Below are 26,935 nucleotides of genomic sequence, written 5' to 3' on the forward strand. Positions count from 1 at the left end.
AGATAATGTGACTGCTGTTTTTTCCTAATGACTAACATCTAAATGAAACTTTGCAGCTCTGGAAAGAATTCCTCTATTTTGTGGGTGGAAAATATCTTGATATTCAAGAAATAGTCTGAAAAGCCACACTGGGGCATATTCAGCAGCACCTGCCAGGGCGTTCCGTTCCTGGTCCGGTTACTGCCTGGTGTTAGCATGGGTGATACTGGTGCTGGGGCACTTTGCAGGGAAAATGCTAATGTCTCTTTGAAATGCACACAGGCAAATCCTCCTCTCCCACTTCCTTGACCTCGGGGGAAGGTGGAACCTGCAAACACGGCAAGTTCAGATGTCCCTGCTCTCAATTTGCTTTTAGATGTAAATGCATTGGACAATTTCCGCTGTAGCGAGTGCCTCCGCCCCGGATCGCAAATAACAAACAGTGTGCTCGGGCCTGTTGGGAGAGCTGGCATCTGCACAGCTGAGCTGGCCTTCAGGAGCTCGGGAAGAGTTTTGTTTGGGCAAGATGTGCATAGTCTGGAGGCTGCACAGCTTTGGTGAAGCTTCCCCAGGGCTGAAAAGCCCCGGTACCGTGACTGTGTGTGGTGGGCTGAGCAAAATGTTTCTCTCCTACCTTTTGGGAGCTGCTGCCCCATTCCTAAGAGATATCCAAGGCAGGACTGTCACACACATTTATGGATTTCTGTTGCCCTGGTGTGTAACCTATGTGGAACACTGCTATGTTCTATTTCTTGTCCTCTTTAAATCTCACATTTTGGTCCTCTCTGAAGGGTTTTGTCATTTTATGCAGACCCCTTTACTACAAACTGTGTAGTTCTCCTTACTGCCAGTCCTTACAGCTCATTGATAAGGTGATTCCATGTTCTCCTAGAAAGTCTACCAGCTCTTAATGTGAAACCTTTGGGCACAACTTCCATGCCTCTGTGATGTTCAAGACAGCCTTTCTGCAGGAGATCAGTGCCCCTCTGAAGTGCTGCTCAGGAGGATGTAGCAGTGTTTGGAGTGGATTGCACCACTGGGAGTGGAGGCTGAGGTAGCCCCAGGAACAGAGTGGGGCTCTGGCACAGCCCAGACCTGGGCAGAGCCCCAAAGCCCTCACAGCAGCTTCTGTGGCCAAATGCAGCAGATGCCAGGCTGGATCCCAGGGGTGCTCCTCAACCAGAATTGTTACTGAAGAGGAATGAGCAGCTATTCTATCATGCCCTTGGTGGTGCAGTGCCTGGGAGCTCCTCCTACTTTCCCCCACTGCTGCATGATTTGTTGCAGTGAGCAGTGCTGCTCAGGGCACTTCTCTCACCCATTTTAGCAATTTTGAAAGCAGTTCAGGCTAAGCTTCAACCTGTAAATCTCCTTCACTGCTAAAACTTGTATTGAAAGCCACTTCAAGGACTGCTTTGTTCCTGGTCCTGCTCTTTAATGAAGTATTGGAATCTGTTAGTAAATAAACTGAGTCAAGTGTCAGCATTGTTGATGCAGCAGGAAGGTAGGATGGTTGAAGTAAATTTTAAATAGCAATTAAAATGTCTGACTTCAGAGCAAGTAAATAAATATTCCACTCTTATTTTCCTGGAGAAGGGTTGATATTTTTTGGTGGTAGATACTGAAGTATCAGGTTCTGTAGTGAAGTATAGTCTTTTATTTAGGATAGTTTTCTGCAAACACAAGGATAGCCTAGTTGTGTACTTAGGATACTAAAGATCTATTATTGAAGATGTTCTGTTGGCTTCTGATGCTTGTGATGTTGGGAAATGGGGAATAATACTTCTTGCACAGTGGGCAGAGACTTTTTTCCTTCTTTCCAGATAATTTTACATGAAAATTGAAACTTGATAGAACTTGCCTTAGTTTCCATGTAGTAGCCCAGATATTTAATTTTAGAATTAACTGATTCTGATAACTTGTACTTTAGAGCTGAGGTGTCAGACAAAGGAAGCATTTTCTGCAGTTCTTGAGCAGGAGCTGATTGGTGTAATCATCCTGTTATTCAGTGTTTTTAAATGTGTTTCTGACTTTCAAGTTAAATGTTAATTAAAAAAGGCTGGACAAGGAGAACAAGGTCTCTTTGGCCAATTTCCAGCTGATCTGTCAGCCTCCAGTTGACTTCATATTTTCAGGAACTAATCTGAAAGTGGTGTTGGGGGAGTAATTCTGTCCTGATGGAGTAGGCCTCCCTGTCAGAAGCTGGTTTATCACTTCAGCCTGCTCAGGCTGCTGGAGCTCAGCCAGGGACTTGCAGTGTGCCAGACTTCCAGGCTGTGAGCAGACATGTACTGCTTGATATGTTACCTTTAAAAAGGACTTTGACTACAGTAATCCCCGTCTGAATTGAGCTTTTATACTTTGCAAACTTCACAATAAATTGGTTTCTTATTTTAGAATTACAGTACTATTAATGTTATAACCAGTTTTAGAACATGCATGCTGCTGGCTAAAGGGCTGGAGGAGCTGCAGAGTGCTGGAGCTGGGAGCACATCCCTCCCCAGTCTGGTGCTTACCTGGGATCTTTTGGGTGGAACTCTGCTCAAGCTTCTGTTTGTTGCTTGTCTTACAGGGATGGTGCCAGAAGAGACAGAGATGAGAAAAGAGGCAACTGGCACAGGTGTGTTGAAAGCAGTGAGTAAAAGCAGTGCCCTGGAGGAAAGTTCACCTCCTGTTACTCCCCCGACGTCCCCAACTTCTGGAAGTGCCTGGGGTGGTCACTTTGCACGTACCATGGTCAAGGATGTGAACCCAGAAGTGCTCAGGAGTGGAGTTGCCTACCTGCCTGGTGAGTAGCTGAGCCAGAATGTGTCTTGGAAATGTGGTTTGCAGGAGGGCAAGGGAGGTGAGCCTCCTTCTACAGCACTGGAGGCTGGTGCCAATACTATTTCTCCAAACCTCTTCAGAAATTCCACTTCTTGAATGCTCTGAAGTTTCCGAATGGGCAGGACAGGAAGTAGAACTTCCCTCCCATTAATGTTAATTTGCTCTCAGGAGTCTCAAAATGTTAACCAAGTGTGTATGAGTCAGAAATGCCAAATCTGTGGGCTCATACCACAGGAGTTCAAAAAGAGCAGAGTGAGGATGCAGCTAATGATGGGCTGGTGGGCCTGACATCAGACCTGGTCAGAAGAATAGGAACTTGATTCACTTGCTAGGTAATTAAAGGATAGGAATGTAGAAGATGCTCTTTGACAGGACTCTTGAAAACCAGTTTTATTCTTGATAATTAGAAGTTTGGTTGACTAAATGTAGCCACATAGATATAATAGATTTTTAGAAAACATTTGATTTCATGAGACATGGTGTTGAGAGGAATATCCCAGTGAAGTGGATGGACAATGGGTGAACGATAGTGTAGCTAAATAACAGATGACAAAACCTGCCAGCTATCAAGGAACAACTTCCCAGAATTATTCTGCCAGAATCAAGATGTAGGTCAAATGTTATTCAGTGTTTGCATCTGATAGAGCAATGAGTATCAAATAGCTGCAGATAAAATTTCTGCATGGGATGAATACTGGCAGAGGGGTGAACAAAGCTGAGGCTGTTGGACTGAGCAGCCAGGGTTGCTTGGTGTACAGGGCCCACACAAGACGTCTTTGTGTTTAACCAAACATGAAGTAAAGCAGAGGAAGTAAGAGCTACCTCTCTAGTGAGAAGCAGCATTTGGCAGCTCTGTGTAAGGAGCCCCTGTGGGCTTGTCCTTTCAGAGCCAGCAGAGGGTTGTTCAGTGTGGGGCAGGAGGAGCTGCATTTGATCAGCTCTGGGGCCATGTGTGAGTTGAAAATTGGGCAGAGAGCCCAACCTCAGAGAAGAGGTCAGGCAGACTGTGCAGTGTGGAGGAGTAGGGAGGGAGAGCAGAAAGGCAGCACAGGCATCTCCCAGGTGGTGCTGGCTCTGCAAGACCCATTTTGACCTCACTTGTGTAAAGGGGAGGAGACAACTAGACCGACAGATTTTTTTACCTCTGAAATAGTTTGGACTGTATTGTAAAAGAAAATAGAGGTGGTGCAGAGAAGGGTTACAGCCCTTTCTTGTTACTAAACTGGGTGTTTTACAACAAGAGACTGGAAGGTTGTTTATCTCATAGGATGATTGAGAAAGAGGTGAAATCACCTTTGTGCCAGGAAGGAAGAAGGGAGTTAAAACTTTTCCAGTTTCTGGAAGAAGATGAAATGGAAAACCAAGGGCAGGGCAGAGTAATGGTACATTCATACATGTAGCTTTGCATTAGGAGATGAATTGTTACAACAAATTCCAAAGGAGGATTTTTAATCTTCTGGTCTGCTGGTCAGTTTGGACACTTTTATGCTGTATATAACAGCCCAAAAAGTTACAGGAGTAGAGAGGGTCTTTGAGAGAAGCCGTCAGTCCATGCTGTTGCAGGAGCCTCACCATGTTACCTAATGCTCCCTTTCTCACAGATTCCTCTCATAACGTACCAATGTTAAATGAGACAAAAACATTTGAATATATGATGGAGGGATATCAAATGCCCACAAGAAGCAAGGATTGGGTTTGATACTGCTTCCAAGCAAATTTTTCTCTAAGGAAGGAATTATGTTTCCTATAAAAGCACTATCAGAGTTGAATGACCTCTCTGCCTCTTTGGGGTTTCAGTGGGCAATCCTCACACCTGAGGGAATGTACTGACCACTCAATGCTTTATGTTAGTCAGTGATAATGATACAGTAATTACATTAGAAGGAATAACTTTTATAATGAATGGTAAATAAGAGCTAAGTAGTAAATTAGTAGCTGATGTAGTTAGCTGAAACTTCCAGGATAGTTTCAGTTTTGGATTATGCCACTGTTGAAGACCTAGCCCTGGTGGCTCTGGTTGCTTTTTTGACCTGGTCAGGCAATTCCCAGACTACTAGGTGGAAGTTCAAGGTTTAATCAAATTTTGGTGATGCCCAACCTGCTTGATGGACAGTAGATGTTGCTTCAAAATTAAAAAGCTTTTATTGAGCCATTTTTCTAGTAATTAAGGGCTTTTTTTTTTTATTTATTTTGTGATCGTCCCCTTAGCTTATGAAACAAATTATATTAATGAGCTTTTTCTAATTTCTTTCCATCTCTTTGATTATGCAGCATCCAGGCTACAGTACTTCAGGAGTAATAGAAGTCCTCCTGACTCACACTGATGATGAAAGATTTTTGTTAGCAGGAGAAAGCCACTGTCACAGCTTTGGTCCCTGGGAGACAGAAAGCCCTGCTTCAAAGTGGTGTCCATCTGTGTCTGTGGCCCTTACTCAAGTCATGTCCAAGTGACAGATGGAGATGACACTGGGGCAGCTTTCCATGCTTCTGCCTGTCCATCTGTGTCTGTTTTACCTGACAACTCTCATGCTTGTCCCTGGAATGGGGGAGAGACGTGGTCCAGGACAGTATCTCCTGTGGTAGGAACAGAGTTAAGGAGAGAAAGAAGCAGATTTCTCTAAGTCTCTGCTTTTGTCTTGTTCTTGGGATTTCTGCCCAGTCCACATCTTTCTTATATTGTTTGTATGACAGGAAATGGCTCCTGTTCTTGTGAATTACTTTTCACACAGAAGAGGTGTTTTCCCTCCTGCTCCCCAAATCACTCACTTTCCCACTTGCTTGAGCAGGCTCACTGCAGGTATTGCCTGATTTGGAGTCTCAGAAGCAGCTCTGGCTTTCCACAGTGCTGTGTCCACTCTGCTTTTGCCTCTGGAGAGGAGGCTGGACATAATCCCAAAGCTAGCCCTGTTAGGTCCTTCTCCTGTGATAAGCTGTGACTTGGACTTCTAGCAAATGGGTGGCAGGGAAGCATTGTCCTTCCTGGCTAACTGAAGCAGAGGATTTCTCCTTCTTGAGTGTATCACAACTCAGCTGGGTTGCCCATACCGTGCTGTATCTGTTACCTGGGCACTGGGCAAGCTCTGCACCTAAAGCCTGGCACTGCCTGTGTCCTTTGTCAGAGCTGTGGGCAGGCAGGGGTGTGCTCCTGGACTGTCCTCTCTGCAGCCTCTGAGGAGCAGCTCTGGGCTCCTGCTCCAGGGCTCTGCTTGCAGGAGCTGCCTGGGTACATTCTGGGCTCAGCCTGCAGCATGTGCCCCCTCTCCTAACATAGTGCATGTTCTGCAGACCTGTCTGCATTCTCTCATCTGACAGCAATGTGAAGGTGAGATTCTGTATCTTGAATTTATGAGATTTCTGCTTTTCTCTAGATTATTGTTAGGCAACTTCAGCCATATTTATGAGGAGCATCTGTTTGGGTGGAAGATAGCAGTACAAATTTAACACTACCATGAGAGAGACAAGCTGAGCTCATCTGCTTCATTCTGGGGCAGCATTTGGGTACTTTGGGAGTGTGTTTATAGCCTCCTACCATCTGCAACATACACTATATTGAGTTCTGTGCAGGATTTCCAGGAAGGTGGTGGGGTCTTAGTGGGAGAATATGATGCATGCAGAGCTGGAACCAGGCTCTGTTGAATAACTTTATTTCCACCCCCCTCTCTTTTTACAGGTACCAGAGACAAATCAGGGCGTGCAGTGGCCATAATAACAGCAAGGAGCACGGCCTGGTTAAACCCCCACTGCAACACCACTGAGCTTGTGCGCCTTCTTCTGTACTTGCACAGCATCCCAAGGTTTGTGGTGCTCTTGGGCTGACAGGGCAGTCTGCTTTGCCTTTCCTGGAGGTGGGAATTGAGGCAGGAATGGAAGGAGGTTGATTTTATTGGCCTAGGAACTTGGTCCAGACAGTTCTGAAATTACACAGCTGGGAATCTCCTGCTTGTGTTCAGCAAGCACTTTGCCTGTTCTGTATATGCTGTGTGCACATGGTGTGATATAATTGGGTATGTACTGAATGTTTTCATGTGTTGCCATGAATCCAAGCCATTCTTGCTATCCTTCATTAGTTCAGAAAATAGGATTTAGGAGTTATCATGGGGCAGTCATGCAGCAGCTCTGTGATAGTGTTGTGACATGATATTTTAGGGCTAGGCCTCCAAGCTGAGAGGGAGGGAGGATCTGTAAGGGTTGAGAGGCTGCCTAATGTGTGGCTGAAAAAAGCCTGTGACTGCAGGCTGGAGTTTGCTGGATCTTCTCTTCCTTTCACTATGACAGACTTTTCTTTCCCAGCTCATCACTATTTTTCACTTGTGTATGATTAAATAAGAAGAGGTAAAGCAACTCTGATAATGATTTTTTGAGGCCTTTAAACCATTAATAAGGGGAGCAGGCTTAATCCATGAGAAACTCATGCTTTGTTTCTTATGCTTCTCCATTCGGATCTGATTCTAGATGAGGTAGGCATTTGCTGCTCTCCTGAAACAGTGAGGCTGAAACCAAGCTTGTCTCTGAACACAATTACTAAGAATTGGTTTTCCTGTGTGGATTATCCAGTGGGCATCAGGACCTTTGCCATCAGTGACACATATTGTAGGAACAGGAGAAATGGGAAATTGGGTAGAAGTCATAGAATCATATGGCAAAGGTAAAAACAACAATTATTTGGTGGTTTCCGTGTATATATTTTGTTTAGGAGAAGGTGGCCAATCAGTTCCTGTTATTATAAAGCCATAAGTGTTCTTCACCCTGCCATGACTACAGGTTCTGTTTCTATAGTCTTGTTAATTTTCATTGGTGACAAAGGTGACCTTTTTATCTTTGTCCTTGCAGACCAGAGTGTCAGGCTTTGGGTCTGACCGTTCTTGTGGATGCCCGTCGCTGTTCTCCCGTCCCTGCTCTCTTCAAGGCGTTCAGCGCGTTGCAGGTGAGCCTCGGGCCCGGGCAGAGGAGCCCTGCCTGCCTTGCTGCCATGGTTGGATGTTATATCTCCATCTGCTGCTTATGTCTCCATCTGCCACCTGGCTTTCAGTTGGCTTTAGGAGGTGGAGATAGGCACCCAGCCCTGTTTAGGAGGATGACCTGGACTTGCCAGACTGCAGACAAAGCAAAAAACCTAAGCCAGTCTGAGTTAGGGGGGAACACCCCTCCCCACCCCTCCCCACCCCTCCAAATTTGCTTTCATCTTAGTGCTGAGAGCAGCCCATACCCAAGTCTCAATGCTGTCATGAATTATCTTGCTTGGAGGTGTTGTCCCCTGCACTGAGGGGCTGTGTGGAATTGTGGAATGTGCAGGGATTGTTGCTTGCCACAGAGAAGAGAGGGAGAGAGGCCTCTGCTGCTGTCATGGGAAGGGAAGGGAAGGACCCTGCTTGCCATGCCAGGTGGAAAAGCACGTGCAGCTGTTGATGTGGCTGTCAGTGAATGATTAGAATCGGATGTGCTGTAACTCTATATTGCTTCAGGTCAGAGGCTTTCATATCAGTCACTTGGGAAGCCAGTGGATTGTGTTGCCCCCCCCTCCCAAACAGAAACTATCTGCTGCTCTTAGAAAGACAGGGAGATGATGGGTTGTAGCTATGACTAATCTTGTTTAAGCAGGTGTTCCTTTTAAATCAGAGCTTAGGTCTCTTAGGACTCAATCTCTGCAAACTGGAACAGGGCAATGTTTTAATGAAGCTGATGTCTGTGGTTTATGTGCTTCAGTGCCACATCTGAGAGTTGAGTCTGACTCAGAGGTCTGTCCTCCTGCTTCCTGGGCTGGGTGGAGCTGTGAGCTCTATCAGCGTGCTCATTCTCTGTGGTGAAGGAGTAATCTGTGCCCTGCTCAGTTCTGCAGAGGTAACAAGCAAACACGTTCTCTTTTATGCTGTGCCCACATGGCAGTGGGCTTGCTAAAGCTTTTGAGCATTTCACTGTCCATGTAAGTTGCATGGCAGTCTTAGTTGCCTGATTTGGAAATCAGTAACATGTTCTGGCTGTCTCAATTCTCATACAAGCATGGTAATGATGCCATTTTAACCTTAAGTTTCCCCTCTGAAACGAGGGAGGGGGAAAGCTTTTTGCTGTGCTGTGATGGCTGTTTGGCTCTGAGCACCTCCTTATCAGGGTGGTGCAACAGTTACTTAACAGAGTTTAATGTGCTGCAAGACAGATTGCTGGACATAAGTGTGTGCTCTAGGGAACAGTGACTGGTTACTCTGACTGTTTACAAAGGCTGATTACTCTGCTTGTGGGTTTTTGATCCTTACGCTGGCTCTTCTGAAGACTCTGTAAAGGAGACCTGTTCAGGTAGCTCATCACCTAGTTATGGCACAGGAGTAATCCCTGGCCCCAGTAAAATCCTCAGCATTTACTCTGTAATCCCATGGCTGTGTTGTCCTCTGCTTTGGAACAGGGGTAGAGTAATACAGAAAACTGAGTGTAACTTCAGTGAGGCAAGCTGAGTGTTCTGGAGTGCAGCAGGATTAGCTTGGCCAGTGACTGCACTGAGGCACAGACTGTATGTTGTACCTCTAATGTCACAGTGCAGATCATGTCCTTGGGGTCCTTTCTAAATCCCTTTCACATCTCAGTGTCTCTTGTCTCTGGCAGACTGGCTCTAGGGCTCATTTCTCTGCTGTCCACCACTCCCCTTGTAGAGGATTTTACTTATATAGTTTCTGTGAAGCCTGCTATGATAATGTGCTGGAATCTGTTTAATGTTGAGTTCCAGCACTGTTTATTCAATTCTGAGTGGCTGTTTTCCTCTTAACCCAGCAGTGGGAAGCACTGCTTCACAGTGGGGAAGCACAGATGAGATGCCCTATTGCAGAGTCCCTTCCTGCTGGGGTCTGTTAAACCTAGAGGGACTCCTGGGAAGCAAAGATTCCTGGGTCAGGATATGTCAGCCTGAGGAAATCTTTCTTCCATTTCTCCATCCTTCCGGAATGAATGCATGATTGGAATTAAGTGCTAGTAGGCCACTTTGGGTTTAGCACTGGGAGTCTGTCAGTTGCTCTGTCCAGAACCACCTGGTAAACTGGTGGGAGCTTGTCCTCTCTGCCTTCAAGGTAGGGCCAGTTGTATTCTGCAATAATTTTTCCCCTTCTTTTTAGAATATTGGGTGGCTGGGAAATCTTTTTGTCCCAGACAGCAGCCAGAGGAGAGGGAGTGGGGCAGAATAAAAAGAGCTGCAGAGTTATCTCAGGAAGAAGCAGGAGGAACTCTGGCAGCTCTGTGCAGAGGTGAAGGGAAGTGCACAGTGCATGCATGTTGCAGGAATAGATCAGGCTTGTTCCTGTGGGAAACTGTGTAATGATGCTTTGGAGCAAGGAGTTTTGCAGGATAAATGGTGTAATGTTTGGTTACAGGTTTGTCACAAGTAAGCTCTGTGCTGTGGAGGGTGGCTCTTAAAAGGAACTTTGCTCAGAAGTCCTAGACTGATCCCTTGCTCAGTGAGCAGACAGGGCATGGAGAGTGGAATGTGTGCCCTGCCTTCAGTGAGCAAGTATCTGGGATTTCCCTCTGCCTGAGTCTTAATAGAGTGAGATTCTTTTGAATTTCCCATATCAGTGTGAAGGCTTAATCCTGTAATCAGCTGTGTTTGTGTGTTGGGTTGGGAAGAGTCAGTTTAGCATTTGAAAGCAGAGAAGTTCTGTGCAAACCTTTCTGTTCAAGAGGTGTATTTGCATTCTCACTTAGTGCAGAAGTGCAGAGGAACTTGTTCTCCTTAAAGACAGGGAACTGGTGCTACTCCATTGGAGTGGTCACTTAGAGGCTGACTGAGGTGTCTGGGGACTCTCCCCTCTGTGCAAACATTCCTGGCAGCCTGTGCTTCAGACTGTACCAGTGTTGTTAAGTCTGGCCATGGGTTTCCATTTGGGGCAGGAAGCCAGAAAACTGGAACTTTAGTCTGAGAAACATTGGAAAAATATCTAATTCTCTTTAAAAGGAATAATAATAAAATGCTCTGTGGTTACCCTGGTGCTTTCTGAACTCCTATTGATGCCCCTCTATTCTATGCTGTCCAAACTATACCTGTTTGGGGGAGGTGAAGAGTTCACTTATATGTATGAAACTCTTGTTTCTTTGCTTCCATAAAGTTGGTTTTGTTAGCAGAGATGGTAAGAGATTGTGCATAAAGCTGCAGGGAAACTTCCTCAAGTGGCATCCTGCTGTTCCCAGCTCTGCTTGTCTCCTGAGATACTCCTGGTAAACTGTTTCAGTCTTTTGATTGCTCCATCAGTGATAGAGGAGACTGACTTATCTTCAGCTGTTTAAATTAAAAACTGTGGTGAAAAGTACTTGATTTCTTTGGAAATACAATTTCTTATTGAGTTGGAAAACCTTGAACTTTTCCCTTGACAGCTTTATTTGTGAATGGTTTTTCAGTTTCTATTTTCAGGAGTAACAAACAAATGAGTGTTTTGGCTATTGTGGTAACCTCTTGTTACACCATCTCTACCTTTATCCCTCCTATTGCACATCTATTGCACATCTTGTGACTGTTGGCATAGAAGAGGGATTGTGTAAGAAAAATTTGTTTAGTACCATCAGCAGTCTTGAAGTTGTGTCCAGTCTTCTTCCTTCAGTACTTTCTAGCAGATAAATTCAGAGCTGGTGATACAGCTGTAATATCTCCCCATCCTCTCTTCAGTATTTACCTAATGCAGTCTAAGTATGTAATAAATCCTTTTTGGCCTTTTAATCAGAGTTCAAATAACAGTGAAAGTGTGAATCATTCACTGGAGAAATGGACAATTTAGAAACCTCTCATGGTTTTGGAAGGTGTTTCAGTTGGGATTTTTTTGCTGTCTGTATAAAAGGATCATATTTTAGGACTGGATGAGAGAAAGGCCTTTTTCCTCTCTTCTGGGATCTCTGCTGCTACTTTCACTTGCAGACTTTGGGCTCCTTGTGTTTGCCTTGTTTCTTAAGTGCTGAACTGGGCCCAGTGTCAGGTTAGGTCATTCAGTCTCTGTTGGTCCACTTCTCTCTGTACTCTGGCTCTGCTGCTCCTGGCAGATGTTTAACCCTGCTCACTGCTGGAGCTGCTTATTTAAACAAGTTTCCTTTGCTGTTGTGACCTGCTGTGTGCCAGGTTCCTTCCAGCTCCAGCAACACCACAAAGGATTTGTTGCTTGACAATTCCTGAGATCTTTGCAGAAGCAAAGACTGCACAGGAGACATCAAAATGAGATGGCTTTTGTTTAATCATGTGGCACAACAGCTTTAATGGCTCTTCTCCTTGCTTTCCTGGTCCAGGCATCACACATGTAGGGAATCCTGTCTCCATGGTCTGGATCTTTCTGCCATGCTTCCCTCTTCCCACTGTTGCTCGCTCTGCCTGCTTCTCACTTCCCCGTAGAATGCTTCTATAATGGAAGAGCTGCTCCTGGAGCACTGAGTTTGAATTACAGCTGCAAACATCTCTTGTATTTGGAATTTCTGTCAGTTTACAGTAGAAACAGGATGCAAGTACTTGACTGTAAATTGGCAGTAAGTAGAGACAAGATGATGTTTTTGGCACTGGGTTGGGGGTGGAGGGGGGAAAGCCACTTCCTTTCAGTTAGGTGAAGTGATCAGGAAAGTTATCAGGAAAAAACTTGGACAAAGAACATGGTTTTTTGTTTAGTTTCTTTCTTTTTTTTTTTTTTTTAAGTTCTGTTTTGTTTTTTTTTCTCCTGATTCACTTCCCTCTGCAGAAGGCAGAGCTTCTTTAGTACAGCCAACATCTGACCTTTTCCATTGCTTCCTTAAATATTGCAGGACTAGTTGATCTGAAGCAAACTACCTTCAAGACATCACCTTGGTACTCTGTAGACCTTCCTTGATTTCTGGTGACTGCCTTCCAGACTTTGTAGATGCTTTTGAAGGATAAATTGCAAACTTGTGTATGAACCTGATGTGGTACATTCTCCTTAGTATCCAAGGCAGATCACTAATGGATTTGTGCTCTGTTCTGTTGTAGGAGATGGATCCTCACTGTATTCATGGAGTTCTGCTTCTGGTTGAAAAAGATCTGACTTTTCGGATGGAGAAGCCACCAGCAGGGCAGGTAATGGAACCATTTATCTGGGCTTTGCTTGGCCACTCCTGATATCCTTTATTTAACTCTCCAGACAGCAAATTCCCTGTCACTGATGTATGTTCATTCTCACATGAAATTTCTGTAGGTGTCCTCTGTGTTTTGTGGCTGTGGTCTCCAGGGGTGTGGTATTTATTGGCTTGTAGTGTTTCTGTAGCTGAACAGATCCCTGTCCCGCTGTTTATTGCCACGCCCATCAGTGACATTTGCACCACAATGACCGTCAGTCTGCTCTCAGAACCCAGGGGCTTTGTTGGGAACAGGGATAACTGTTTGGAGGAGCCCTGCACAATTAGCTAGAGATGCTTTTCATGTTCTCCCATTAACAAGGGGGAAATGCGTGGTCAGGAAGAGATCACATTATGCTAAATCCTGAACTCCACCTCTGAAGGTGCCTCTTGCTTTCCTGGATTTTGCATCTCCTCTGTTTCCTCTCATACCTGCTGCTGCCAGTGCCTGAGAGACTTCTGCAAGGGGAAGATGAGATGGACATTTGTGTGAGGTCCCTTTATAGCTGAAATTTCTGGAAAAACCAAGAGGAGGGAAAGTTACCACAACATCACTGAACTCCCCCACTACAAGTAAAACTGTCTTGGCATTCTATAGCTGTATAAGAAATGTAGGCTCCCAGCCATGCTGTGGTGAGCAGACTTCATCTTAATCCTCTTCCTGTGCTCCAAGACTGTTGCAAGCTACAAGAATTCTGTGCCTGATGAAGCTCTGTAGGTGTCAGAGTAGGCCAGGAGCTCCCTTTAGGCTCCTGTGAATGAAGCTGTTGTGACAGGTGTCAGGTTTGCTGTGCATGTGGTGTGGTGTCCCCAAAGGCTAAAGAATAACAAATGCTATTAGTCCATTTCCTTTTTGCCCCCAGTGGAAGAATTTGGAGTCAGAATGGGGGCTGCAGGCCTGTGCATGCAAGGAGAGCTACAGAAGACATTAAACACATTGAACAAACACAAAGAGTGTAGGAGGAAACAGAGGAAAGGCTAATAAACACATGGGCATGCAGGAGGAATTGGAAGCATCATCATAATCTTGTAAGGAGGTAGAAACTTCACATTGTGTGTGTGTGTGGGAGTTAAATGTCTGCACCTGAGTTTGTGTCTGGGCTGGCTTCCATGTACCTGCAGGAGCACTTGTTGCTCTGGTGAGTATAGAAATGCTCTGAGGTCCTGCAGACATGGAGAGGGCAAGTTACCTGTGCCAAGCTCCAAGAAACTCTTGGAGCAAATACCTGCTGTGATGAGTGGAGAGTTGAGGGCAGGGCAGAGACTGCTCTGTTAGACTCTTTTGTAGGAAGTGAGATGGGGAACCTGGGGGCTGGATTTAACCTCCCAGATTCTCTAAACAGATGCAAATCACAGCACAACTGTGGGAACATTCGAGGGAGTTGCTCTGCTTACACCAGGAGGTGCTGGCTCTGGAGAAGGCTGGCTGCTGCCAGACTTCCATCACAGATGTTCTGCCTGGTGAAACAGCATGTTGTGGCCTGCATTCCTTCAGGGTTTGCCCACTGAGCTGTTTAACAAGCTGCTCTAAGATTGAATTTTTGTTGGTTTTTTTTTCCCCCTTCATAATGTAGTGATATTGCAGCCACACACTGCATGCTGTGCTCTGTGCAAGACAGATAAAGAAATAATAGATTCTGCCTTTTGTTAACCTTCCCCTCTTCCTCCAGCACTCATACCCTAATACAAGTGAGTTTTTTTTCTTTTCCTTTCTATTCCTGTGCAGTTTGAACTTCTCACCTCCATGAAATCCCTCCATAAACACATAGACAGCTCCCAGCTGCCTCTGGAGCTGGAAGGGACCTTCCCATACTGCCACCAGAGCTGGCTGAGCTTCCGCAGGGTGAGTACGGTGTCCTGTGTGCTCTGGCTCTGAGAGTGCCATGGTGACAGATGGGAACAACAGGAACCTGTCAACAGCTGAACCTATAAGCATTAAAAGACAATTTTCCTGTAAAGCTGTGAATGCAAATGAATCTCTGGTATCAAAAAAATGCTAATACTGTCTTCATAAGATGGGTACACACTGTGGTCTCTTGGCATGACTGCAGGAGGTGAAGTTTTAGGTTTTTGCTCATTTGCTTGAGCTGCATTAATTCTTTCTATTCTTTCTTGCCTTCAAAATATGGTCAAATCTGAAATGGAATCCTGTCTTGTGGTACACAAGTGGCTCTTGAGTTAGACAGGAGGACAGACATCTGAAACTAATCTCAGCAGAAGGTGTTAGAATCATGTTGCCATTGGACTAACGATGAAGAACTTGACCCTAATAACAAATTAAAGCTTTTTGATTTTGGAGCAAGACCCCAGATCAAGCTCTTATCTCCTTGGTAATATCTGCAGTCCTTGCATGAGTGAGACTTGGAAGTTCTGGATAATCAGTTCAGAATTCTTCTTCTAGGAATATCTTTTACTTGCAAGCAGCAGGGTATGTGCAGACTGCCAGAAGCCTGCAGGGGTGGCATCCATGGTACCAATACCCACTCTGTGTGCACTTGTGCTGTGGGGGGGGCCTGAGTGCTGTCAACCATGTGCCTGTTGAATCTTTAAAAGCTCTATTGAGTTATTTGGCACACTAAGACTAGACAGAATTAAATCTCTGTAAATCTGCACACAAGCTGGCTGTCTTTACATTGAGTTTGCTGACCCTGGTGGTTGACAGAATTGTCACCTCAGCTTCCAGAGGATCCAGTGGTCTTTTGGCTCTGACCTTGCCACCCAGAGTGCCACGATTAAGATGTCACAGATAGCACCACTGCGGTGCTGGTGACAGGCTTCAGAAGATAGGCTTGGCATGTGCCAAATGTTAACTTATTTTTTCCAGCTTACATCTGAAAGTACTTGTATGAACCTGTGCTGATGCAGTAGAGGTACAGAGGCCTAATCTTGGTGCCCAGGATTGACTTGGAGAAGTTGAAGTTTATTTGGCGATGTCGAAGCAGAGAAACTTTGCAAGAAGTGACGGATTAGTTTAATGGACAGAGTTGAGAATACCTTGAGAGCTGAGGTGCTCTGTGTGTGCAGAAGGGTAATTCATGAAGGAAGCAGCATAATATCAGGCTATTTCTTGTCTTGGCATGTAAAACATTACCAAAGGGAGTTAATATGGGAATCATTCTGTATGGAATGCCTGTTTATACTGTGTGTGATAATGACCCGTGTGCTCAGCTCCTTTAGCTCTGCAGCTATGTGGCAAACAGCATTTATTTCCTGTCTTGGTGATCTCACCTGCATCCTGCCTGCTAATCTGTCACTGCTGGCGGTGTTCCAGCACTCCAGGGGAGGAGGGAGTTCAATTCAGTAAAGATTCAAACAGCTGCTTTTTTGTTTTGTTTTAAACACAGTTATTTTGGAATAACTGTTTCTCCCTTCTCTTGATTTTAGTGGCTAGAGGGTGGCATCTGGCAGTATTCAGGCTTTATATCATTAACTTTTCTAAAAAATAGTGCCTCACAAACCCTTATGAAATGTTTGGACTTTTTTTTGTTTGTTTTTCTCCCTGCTTCCCCCCCACCCTGGAGAGCGGAAGGATTTCAAATTTGTCCATAGGTTAAGGTTCTTAATTTTGGAAGCTTTCCAGTTTCCTAATCTTTAATTTACACTACTTTTAATACGAGGAGAAATTACTTAAAGTAGAAAAATCCCAAGTACTTGTTTTATGTTTTGTTTCTCTGAAATTTATGCAGTGTGATTCATCATCATGGAAAGTTACAAGAACTGCTAATGGAAGAATGTGAGACATAAGTGGACTGTTTTTTGCTTTTTTTTCGGTAAAGCATGACCCATCCAAGCCATGAGTATGCAAGTTTCTAAGGTCTGCATAGAGGCCTTGGTCTAGTGTGATGCAGCTGAAGCTTCTTATGGGCTTCTCTTTGCTGATACAGTCTCACTGAATGATATAATTGAACCTTTGGATTAATGTGTTTGATCCTCTCTTGATTTTTGTACTCTGAAGCTTCTGCAAGCTCAGAAGACCTTTCCTGTCAGCCATGGGACAATAATCTCTGCCTTGGTCTTTTCTTCTTGTAGAAGCTGGAATACTTGCTGCAACAATGCCAGGGTGTTTGTGCCTTCCTTGAGGGAGCTATTAATAAAGTGGAATCCACAAAATTACCAAGAAAGGCTGAGGTAAGCATGTCACTCACTTTGGATCAGGGGTGGACCTGAGGCAGAAGGGAGCACAAGGGCTGGACAGCTGCAGAAAAGCTGTAGCTTTGAATTTGCAATCTATAGTAGCAGGGTTTCCCAACAGTAGTAGAAGCTAATCCAAATGAAGGGATAGAGGCTTCAGTGGGTTTGGAAGCTGATTGTCTGATTCCTCAGAGTCACCCAGGAGATGTTTCCAGCTGGGCTTGTTGCTGATGGGTGCTTGCTCCAGCATTGGGGTACATTCTCAGCAGCTCCAGAGCTCTGTAGCTGATACAAACTTGGGTGTGGGCAAAGTTTGGAAGTGGGCAAGAAGGGGAAGGGACAAAGAGACAAAGACCAAGCCTATGTGGTCACAAGCCTTCTATTTCTCTTCTTGAGAAGCTGCTGTACCCCTGACATGGTAGGGAATTGCTGCCAGCTCTCACTGAGGGTGCCAGTAGTAAATGATGGAGGATATGGTAGTGGCTTTCCTGCACATCTGTACCTCCACAAACCCTTCATGTGCACCTTGTCCCAAGGCTTGGAGCCATGCAGCTCCAGGCTCCCAGAACAGTAGCAGCTAAAGATGAGTGGGAAGCAAGGCTGGAAAGCTATTTTTTCTGTGCCCAGCAAATGAATGGAAGAACAATGATGGGAATTGGGTCACAATTTTAGCCTGGTGGAGAAGGTATCAGTATAAAGAGCACTGTTTATCACTTTAGACTTACCAGGCTGGAGAGAAACAGCTATGGGATCCAACATCCCCTTTTCCTGGAGTGGGCCCAGTGAGATGTGGTTTCACCTGGTGTGTTTTGGTTTAGGTTCTGGTTTTTGCCTGTTCCCTCATTGCCTGTAGGTTGCAATATCTGCTCACCTCACTCTTGTGATCCCTCCAGGATGCAGCTGTGCTGCTGAGGAATTCAAGGCAGTTGATGAAGAATGTTCTTGAAGATGCAAGTTTGGTCAGGGTGCAGCAGGAGGGCGGAGCGCTCCTCGCCAGACTGGGGAAGGAGGCGTCCTGTGTCACCCTCACTCAAGACTACAGGTGAGCCCCCAGATGGGAGAAGAGGAGATGGGGATGAGCAGAAATCAGGTGTTGGGAGTCTCCCTGAGGTGCCCCATGGTTTGTGCAGGCTGGAGAACAGCTTTGTGTAGCAAGGAATTATGTTCAAAACAGTAAAGGTGAAAAATGTAATGAATTTTATTCTTATCTTGATTGCTTCTTCCCCAGTCCAAACACTAGTCCAGGTGAATTCACTTAGATGGTTCAACTTCCTTTTTCAAGTCAAATCAGACTTATCTTCTGTAGTGGAGAGAGAAGTGGGTATTTTGGGTACCTGTAGAACACAAGCCTTAATTGATGATAGCAGTGATGAATGTTTAGGTGCAGGCCATTATCACTGTGTGATTTCCTAAGGCACTCCTTGTGCAAGGGGATTTCCAGGGACCTTAGCTGGGAGAATGCTTGCTGGCTGAGGCAGGCTCTGATCTCCTGGCACATTGGTGCAGTTTGCACAAACAAATGCTCACTGCCCATTTGTGGGGTCGGTATGAGAAGTTGGGACTGAGAGAGCCTAGCTGTTTGACATCCCCAGGGCATTGCACAACTTGTGTTTGTGCTGCTAAAGCACCTGAAGCCTATCAGCATGGGAAGGCCTCTGTGCTATGTGCTGTGCAAACAGCAAGGTAGAAAGGCAGCCTTTGCAGCCAGGAGCTTGCAGCCCAGTGTGAGATAAGCACTGGCATGTGGGTGCAGGTGGGGGCACAGGGGGTGGCAGGGTGGTGTGGAATAGCTCCATGCACCCACAGCCTTGCTCTGGTTCAATTCCATGTTGCCATCACAAGCTGGGAGGTTTGAAGGGAGGGAATCCAGAGAAGATAACAAAGTAGTTATGGAATATCTCAACCAAACACTGTGAAAAAAACATTTCTCTTTTAAAATCCAGCAAGTGAATGACAGTGCAAGTTGCTGCCTGTCACTGGAAGAAGAGGATCCACATTTTGGTGCAGAGAGAGGAGCATGAGGGCAGGCTGTGTAACTGTTTCTGTTCCCTGCTTGCTGTGGCTCCTGTCAGGAGCTCTGGCAGACTATGCAGACACAGTTCTCTTGCTGAACTGGTGAAGTAATCTTGATGCAATTTTGGATTGAATTGCTACAGTATAATCTTTTCATTCTCACATGACATGAGAAGCACAATAATGTGGGGTTTTGTGCTTTGTTTAGGTTTTTTTTTTATTATTATTTATTTTATTTTAAGTAACACAGCAACTTTAGAGTCCTAGGAGAATGGGAAAATGTGCATGAGTTTAATGTTTTGTTTTGGTTTTAAGCTAAGCCTGTGTTTTTGTGCAGGAAATTATCAACTTTGAAACCTGATCTGACAGAGCCCCTAAGGATAATTTACTGCTTTGATTACTTTAACAAGGGCAGGGGTGGAGGATACACACAGAATTCTTTGATTGTATGGTGTTTGAGTGCATGCTGAAGCTGTGTAGCATATTCTCTGCTTAATTCAGGTTATATTCATTCTGTGCCAGTGTGAAGAGAGACTGTATGCCATGGCTCAAATATATGTGACTGTCTCCAGCCTAAGGAGCAGAACTGAATATAGCAGGAGAAAGTTATTATTTTCTAGGCTGTGGAGTAGTTGCAGAAACTAAAATCCATGCAGTATTTAAATTTTCATCTAACTTGGAGCAGAGGACTAAAGAAGTCCACTCTTCTTTGTTTCAGGATCCCTTCAAATGGGGAAAGGGCTCTATCACTTGGCTAGAGAACTCTGTTTAAGGCACGGTTGGTTTTCAGTCCTCCATGACTTTGCACTTACTCCTTCTTTCCTATCTGATGTGCAGATATTAAAGGTTCTAAGTTCTGCTAATACTCTAAAGATTATGATTTTCAAAGGCTTCTTTAATAGATATGATCAAGGCAGGATAGAGACAAAATATTGCAGCTGGCCAGCTAAGCTAGCATGGAGTGGCTAGTGATGTATGTAGGTCCAATATTTGATTTCCAGCTGGTGATGTGTGAAAATGGAACAGAACTCCCTTTGTGTGTGCACTCAGCAGGGCTTGTGGCACTGCTGCTCTGAACTTTGAATTGTAAAATCTTGATCAGTGCTTAGCAGCCTAATTCCACACCCATTCTCCCAATACTTGAAATAAATTATTTACAAAAGCAAGTCAAATGGCTTTACTCTTCTAAGTCACCTTTGGCTCTTTTGTCTATCATGTGTCCCATTGTTGTTTTTTATTGTCTCTTGTGGTACAAAAGTCTGATAAAATAATCCTGACTGCCAGGACTTCTTAGTCATAAATTGAGGCCAGTTGTGAACAGGTGACTGTCTGAATGTGCATGAATTACATATAAATACAGAAGACAGTTTAAAGAGCAGTTTTCTGGACTTTTGGCTACACTTAATTAAAATATGCCAACTACAAGTGGAGAATTAAGTTAACTTGTTATTATTATTTTTTTAAAGAATAGAGATGACAAGCCCATCTGCACCTTCACCTTAGGATTAACCAAGCAAGGGATTGACTTGGGGTTTTTTTAGGCAATATATTTTTTGAAGTCTTTCTTGCTATTTTGTGGTTACATGTGGAAAAAGAACACCAGGAGCTGGTAAGAATAGAGATGGATGAACCCTTCTGAAAATGCCTGACCACAGGTTGGAGACAATAAGTTAAAACAGGCAAGGAAGCAGGCATGTACTCAGTGCAGTCAGATGTTATCTGCCAAATACCTTCCAAGAGCACACAGTAAACAAGAATTGTTGTAGTTTTTCTCTAGTAATGAAACTCTTCTTGTGGGATTGTTGTGGAGCCTTCTCTGCTCGCTCTGCCCTCCTGGAGAGCACAGGTGCCCTTTGGAGTGTTTGTGGCACAGATCAGTGGGATCTCATTGCTGCTCAGCTCTGACCTGGGATTTGTGAGGCTTTGCTAAGCCAGTGCCACACTGCCAGCTTTTTTTCCTGCAAAAGTTGAACTCATTCCATCAGAGATGTGGGCATGCAGGAGGGATGTGTTGTGCTCCATCCATTTGTTTCTCTAGCAGATGATTTAAGAGCTTTGGGAGTCTTTCCTGGATGGTCTCATCCTGAGATGCTGTAGCACCACAGCAGTGGCTTTGAGCAGTAACTGCTCCCATTGTGAGCTGACCAAGAGCCTTCATACTCCTTTCTGCAGCAAGTACCACTGCAGAAAATAGCCTTGCCCATCCAGCTGCTTGTCCACAACAGGAAAGAGTCTTCTCCAAGCAGGCTGTTTGGAGCTCTGCCTTTTCCCAGCTTAGGAAGGAGGAGCTCAGTTTCCAGAATACACATCCTGCAGGCAGGTCATTGCAGGGAGTTGCATTAGGGGCTGTGGTGTGCTCAGCTGCTCCCTCTGAGATCTCCCACCTCCAGCAAGACCAGGCTGAATTTGTCCTGGGGTTGGTGTGGGTGTGGCACTCATGAGCCAGTGTATCTTTGTGGCACCTCTTTAGGTGCTGTAATGGTAGGGCTGGCCACCCAGAGGTGCCTGGGGCCTGCTGGAGGTGGCATTGCCACTTGCTCACTGTTGGTAGATTTAAAGCCAGTGCATTTGCCTTCACACCATCCCCTGCACTGAAGGCTCAGTGCTTCTCCAGGTCTGTTAGCTGAACTCTTTGAGGTTTTGCTGTCCCAGTCTTTCTGGGGATTGAAATGCAGAGCTGTTAGCCTAGCTGAAGTTCCTTTTGGTAAGTGTGGCCACATGACACAGAGACCTTCATCACTTCAATGCTGTTAATACTTCTTTTTGCACTTTCAAAGAGGAATTTTTTAATAACCAGAGTTGTTTTAATAAGGTACATAGAGTTGGTTAGCAGGTGTAGCTTTGGCTTCTGGCTATCTAGTGTAGTGATCAGCTAACCTGTAGCTTGCAGGCAACTCACTGAGCCAGCTGTGAAAAGTGGATTAATTTATTGCTGCTTGTGTAGTGGATGTCAAAAACTTACAGTTTCTGATGGCAATGCCAGAGAAGCTGCCAGAAGCCAGGCAGCAGCAGTGGGAGCTCTTGCTGAAGTGAGGCTGGGGCTGGGCAGCAAAGCCAGGATCCTTTTAACCTGGTCTTTAGCCAGGTGTTTCTCACTGTTGTTCCCATTATTGCTACTCTTCCTGCATAGCCAAGAGCTGGAAACGTGTGCTTAGACAGGTGCCCCGTGAATCCCTTTCATCCTGCAGGTGTGTTATGAGTCACAAGTAGAGTAAAGAAGGTATAACCAAGGTATAACCATTTTCTATGAATATATAGATGGTTTTTAACCAGAATGCACCTGCCTGGCTCTACCACAGTGTTCTCACCATGGCACGGGAGTGGGATGGTGTCATGATCTGCATGGTGATGGGCAAGATATTCCCAAGGCTAGAGGTGAGAGGTGAAAGGAGAAAAACCTCAGATGGTGAAGGAATGATCATGTTGAGTGTTTGGCTCTGTGCACCAGGGAACCAGAATAAGCTTAATCTCTTCCCCCAAGCTCCTCATCTGAAAAGAATCTGTGCTTACAAGCTGTGAATAAGCAGCTTATAAATAGATGGAGGAGTGAATTCTCCTTTGTTTGCAGAAGGCAGTATAGTTAGTCTCTGTATTTTGAGGGTGGAGTGGCTAGAGCCAAGAGCTGGTTTTGTGAGCTGGCTATTTTTAGTGTGGCTTGGTGATCTAGTTGGAAGCCCTGGGTGGGGACCTGAGCTGAGCAGAGGGAATGGACAGTACAGAGCAGATTTCCTGAGCTGCCAGGTTCCTGGTGCTGGACCTGACTCAATTACAGTGACAGAGAGGGTGATCTTACAGCTAAATGCCTCCATAGTTCATGTTCTGGCTTCCACACACACCACTGAGACTCTGGGTCTCGTTGAAGCTGTGGCTAGTTAACAGTGAAGTGGAGTGTAGCTGAGACCTCTTGTTTATGGATCTTCAGCTGGGCTCTTGCTAGTAGCAGCTCCTGGGATGTTGCAAGGCCTGCATGTGCCATTCTGCAGAGTGGTGTGTGAGCTCCCTGTGGTGGAAGTAAACCTGGATAAGGTACAGGTTCTCTGCCCTTGCTGAGGGACTGCACAGCCCTGTCTGGAGCTTGGGTCAGAGTCAGACTAAGCTGACCATGCAAAATGTGGATCAAGGGGGGAGTCAGGTGTCTGGTGTGTGAGTCCCAGTTTGGGCAGACTGAGATGGCTGGACTGCTTGGTTTGTAAGGTACAGCCTGTGCACTGTCAAACTGCCTGCTGCTGCCACAGGCTGGTGGTCATAGCCAGGCAACTTACACTGGGAAATCCTGGAGGCATTATTGTCTTCTGCCATCCCCTTTCTGCTTTAGAGATGTGTGTCTGCTGTGGCTCTGTGTGTTTGTACATGCTTCACAAGATGCTAATTCTTGTGTCCCTCTCACTGATGGCAGTTGAGCTGGTGCCTGCCTGTCTTCATTCCTCTCTGGGAGCTTTGGGAGCCTCTCATGCTACCACTTGCCACAGTGCACCCTCCTAACGTGATCTGTGAGAGGCACCTTTCATTGCAGGGTCCTTTCCATGTTCCTCCTGTGGACCCAATCCTAAAACCTCAGGACAAGATGTGTACTCAGTATACCTTTGAAGCCAAATAAAAAAGTGTGCTTGAATTCTGACCTCAGAGGCTGCCACAAGAGGCCTCTGTGCTGTTGCTGGTGACACAGAAGGTGCTGATGAGCAGCAAGCCTTTGGCCGAGCATGGGTGGCAGTGCTCTTCCTGGGCCTTATTTGTTTGTGTCAGGTGGAGGGAGGAGCACAGGGACATTTCTACCCAAACACACGCTGTGCTACTTGGTATTCATTTTGGTTACAGTCTAACCTGTTCCCTCTGTTGGCGTGGTGGTTTTAGCCTGGTAAAAAGCACTTGGGCTCCCATTAAACAAATCTCGCTGCTCCGCACATAAAGGAGAGTGGAGCTGGGGCTGTTGCCATTCTGAGTGCGTGAAGTGCTGTGGGACGTCAGTTGTGGCATTTGCAGAGAGCTAAAAGATTGCAGAGTTCTGTCTAGGTAAGTTTTCATTGTCCTCTTGGGCTTTTTATAGATGATTCCCCTCAGCTCTCTTTCTGTTTTTCATTTTCTGCTTGTGTTCTAAATCTTCTTGGATTCAGTGAGAATTTACCCAGAAGACTCCAGTTTTGCTTGTTTTTGTTTGCAGTGCTTGTCATGCCAACGGGGCATTAGGTAACTAATGACACACTGTGCTTTATCTGTTAAAAAATATTATGGAAAAAAATTGCAAAAAGTTTCCAGTATAGGATGTTAGCTGAACTGCCTGACATTCCTGCCTTAGCCCAGGCTATCCCACAAGCACCATTTTTTATATAACTGTGTTGGAATAGATACTTCTGTTGCTGGGTTGGTTAATAGCACAGTTCCTACTATTATATGGATCATAGTCCTGAAAGTGGGCAAAAGAGGATGTATCAGTGAAATAGGGATATGGCTTTAAATGAAGTGTGGATGTATTTGAGCAGGACATCTTGAAAGCCTGGTGGTCTCAGCTTCAGGAACACAGCTCTCAGACTGGTGTATTTGACCAGGATATAAAGTATAAACATAAGCAGGTTAATGTACATTAGACAAGGTTTGGAGGTAGAAATTGTTTACAGCTGGTAGAAAACCACATCTTGAGGCTCAGTGTTCCCAGAATGGTGTTTCCAAATCTATCCAAGGCTCCACTGCACTGGGAACTGTCCCCATAAGCAGGCTACTTGTTGGTTTGGGATTTATTATAATGTTTTTTTGCCAGTCAGGTTTATGGATCTTACTGGGATTTTAAATCAACCAGAGTCTGAACACAGTTTTATTGTAACTGAATGCAAGCCAGGCAGAAGAAAGAAACAAAGGCCACATCTTGGGACTGTGCTTGGACACTTGTTTAACTGTGTGCATTGATCCCTTGGCTTTTAAAGGGATTTCTGAGTGTATTTCTGCTAAAAACACATTTAAATGAACTGAGCTCCAGAATAGAATTATCTTGGCAGTTCTGGTCTCCAGTGTGTTTTATTAATTGGATGGTTTTTAATTGATGGCTCCCAGGTCAGGTAACCTTGTGAGGAGGGATTCAGCCGGGTCTGTGGTCTCAGCCAGATCCACTGGGACCAGCCATCCCACAGGCAACTGCAGATTTGGTGTTTGACCTCTGTGCCTTTGTAAGGACACTTCAGGGTTCTAAAAAATGTACCCAGTTCCTCAGATACTTCAATCAGGGAATTGAAACCACCATGGCTATTTGTGTGCTGCAGAGAATAATTAGTCATATTTATTTAGCCATATCTGCTTTAGCTTCACATGGCTAGTTTGAATTTTAACCTCAGCTGCATGTGAAGCTCTCAGCTCAGAGAGCAGGACTGTGCATTGGAGGTTGACCTCCTTTCATGGGATCATTATAAACATGACACTTATGTAGGTTGCTACCAAAATGCAGTAATGACCAAGAATGACATTTCTCATCCTGCAAAACATCCCTCAGGCATACAGCACTGTCCCTGCAGACCTGGAAGGATTTCTTCCAGAAGCATTGCTCAGGAATTTTGAAGTGATTTGTAGCCAAGGTATCAGCACACATGATCTGGGTGATGTCCTTGGGCTAATCCATCCTTTAAACCTCCTAATTTCCAGATCCTATTCATTTTATTCTAAAACCTGGACATCTACAAGGGAAGTTCAGCACCAAGAGATGGAAGAATAGATGAGGCTAATGTTGTAACATCTGACTGTGTTTCTTCTAAATTACAGAACAAATCAGATTAAGGATATCTGATTTTCCTAGGACAAGTTAGCTGCCCTATTCTTGCCCAAACCCCATCAAATACACTACCAGCATGTTGTATTTCCTTCCATCCATGAATTTTTACCATTTTAAAATTGACCAAGGCTGTCAGAGGATGAACTCTTGGTTTCAGCCCTTTTGTTAATCTGCTGTTCTTGCTGATTGCCAAAGCAGTTCCTGAAGGGGCAGACAGGAAGGTGCAGAGTGGTGATGGTCCTGCTGCTCCCTTCCCTGTGCTCTCCTGTTTGCATCTCACTGACATTGGCAGGCATGGTGCAGGCAGCACCTGCTTTTGTGACCCTGCTGGAAGCTTCTTCTGTGGCCATCTATTTTTTGAAAACAAAACAGGTATTTTACTTTGAAAACTAAAGTGTAACTCTCCAAGGCTGGCTTTTTTTGAAGAATGGACTTGAACAGAAATGGTCTTTCTAAATTATAGGTTTAAAATTACCCTACCATTATACAACAGCTTGGCACTTCTCCAGAAAGCTGAAGACATTTGGAACCTTTTCCACTGAAATGATAATTGCCCAATGAAAACAGGATTTGGGGAAACATAAACTGACAGCAAGCTACTCCTTTTTGCTATAAATTATATTGACTCTGCACTATTGCAAAATTACTTTTGATGATTTGACCATGGAAGAATGTAGTGAAAGACTCTTAATACCACGCTCCCATATTGAGGGAAATTGCACTGCATCCACACAAATCTGAGCTGAGACTTTCCACTGACTTCAAAGAACTCTGCCTTTTGTGCTCAGAGTTGCACAGGCCACTATTAAAATATCTTTAAAGTCTTTAACAGCCAGGTGTTTTCTTTGTGTGCCAGGATGGAAGTCACTTTTTTCTTCAACCAAATTTTCAATATTTGGTTTGTTTACTCCAAGCTGCTGTGAAGGCACTGAAGGACAGGAATTAAAAACTTCTCAGTCTGAAGCTGAAAAAGAAATAGATATTTGTGTGAAGTATCAGTTTCCCCATAAAACTCCCTGTTTCAGGATATTGTGGAGTTTACTAGTGTACTGGAAATCATTTAGGAAGTTTTTAAGATCTAGATCAGCAAATGGGGGTGTGTGTGTGTAAATAGATAAACAGATGTACAGAAGTTTGGGAGAAAAGACTTAATGCCCAGTG

The 26,935-nt window shown here is 44.8% G+C and overlaps 1 protein-coding gene across 7 annotated transcripts in view; it reads left to right on the forward strand.

Moving 5' to 3' along the window:
• The window catches only part of PLEKHG4 (pleckstrin homology and RhoGEF domain containing G4), an 84,869-nt gene that overhangs the window by 24,771 nt on the left and 33,163 nt on the right, over positions 1 to 26,935 (forward strand). For all 7 annotated transcript variants that reach the window (XR_010029386.1, XM_063167932.1, XM_063167926.1 and 4 more), the window contains 7 exons: positions 2,552 to 2,767; positions 6,476 to 6,599; positions 7,636 to 7,729; positions 12,755 to 12,841; positions 14,606 to 14,722; positions 16,909 to 17,007; positions 17,904 to 18,052. Coding sequence is in view for 6 of the 7 variants with exons in the window: in XM_063167932.1 (XP_063024002.1) it covers positions 2,552 to 2,767; positions 6,476 to 6,599; positions 7,636 to 7,729; positions 12,755 to 12,841; positions 14,606 to 14,722; positions 16,909 to 17,007; positions 17,904 to 18,052 (886 nt within the window). In the remaining variant the exon portion in view is untranslated. The remainder of the gene's footprint in view (positions 1 to 2,551; positions 2,768 to 6,475; positions 6,600 to 7,635; positions 7,730 to 12,754; positions 12,842 to 14,605; positions 14,723 to 16,908; positions 17,008 to 17,903; positions 18,053 to 26,935) is intronic.

The sequence above is a fragment of the Melospiza melodia genome, chromosome 13, assembly GCF_035770615.1.
Source record: "Melospiza melodia melodia isolate bMelMel2 chromosome 13, bMelMel2.pri, whole genome shotgun sequence".
NCBI lineage: Eukaryota > Metazoa > Chordata > Aves > Passeriformes > Passerellidae > Melospiza > Melospiza melodia.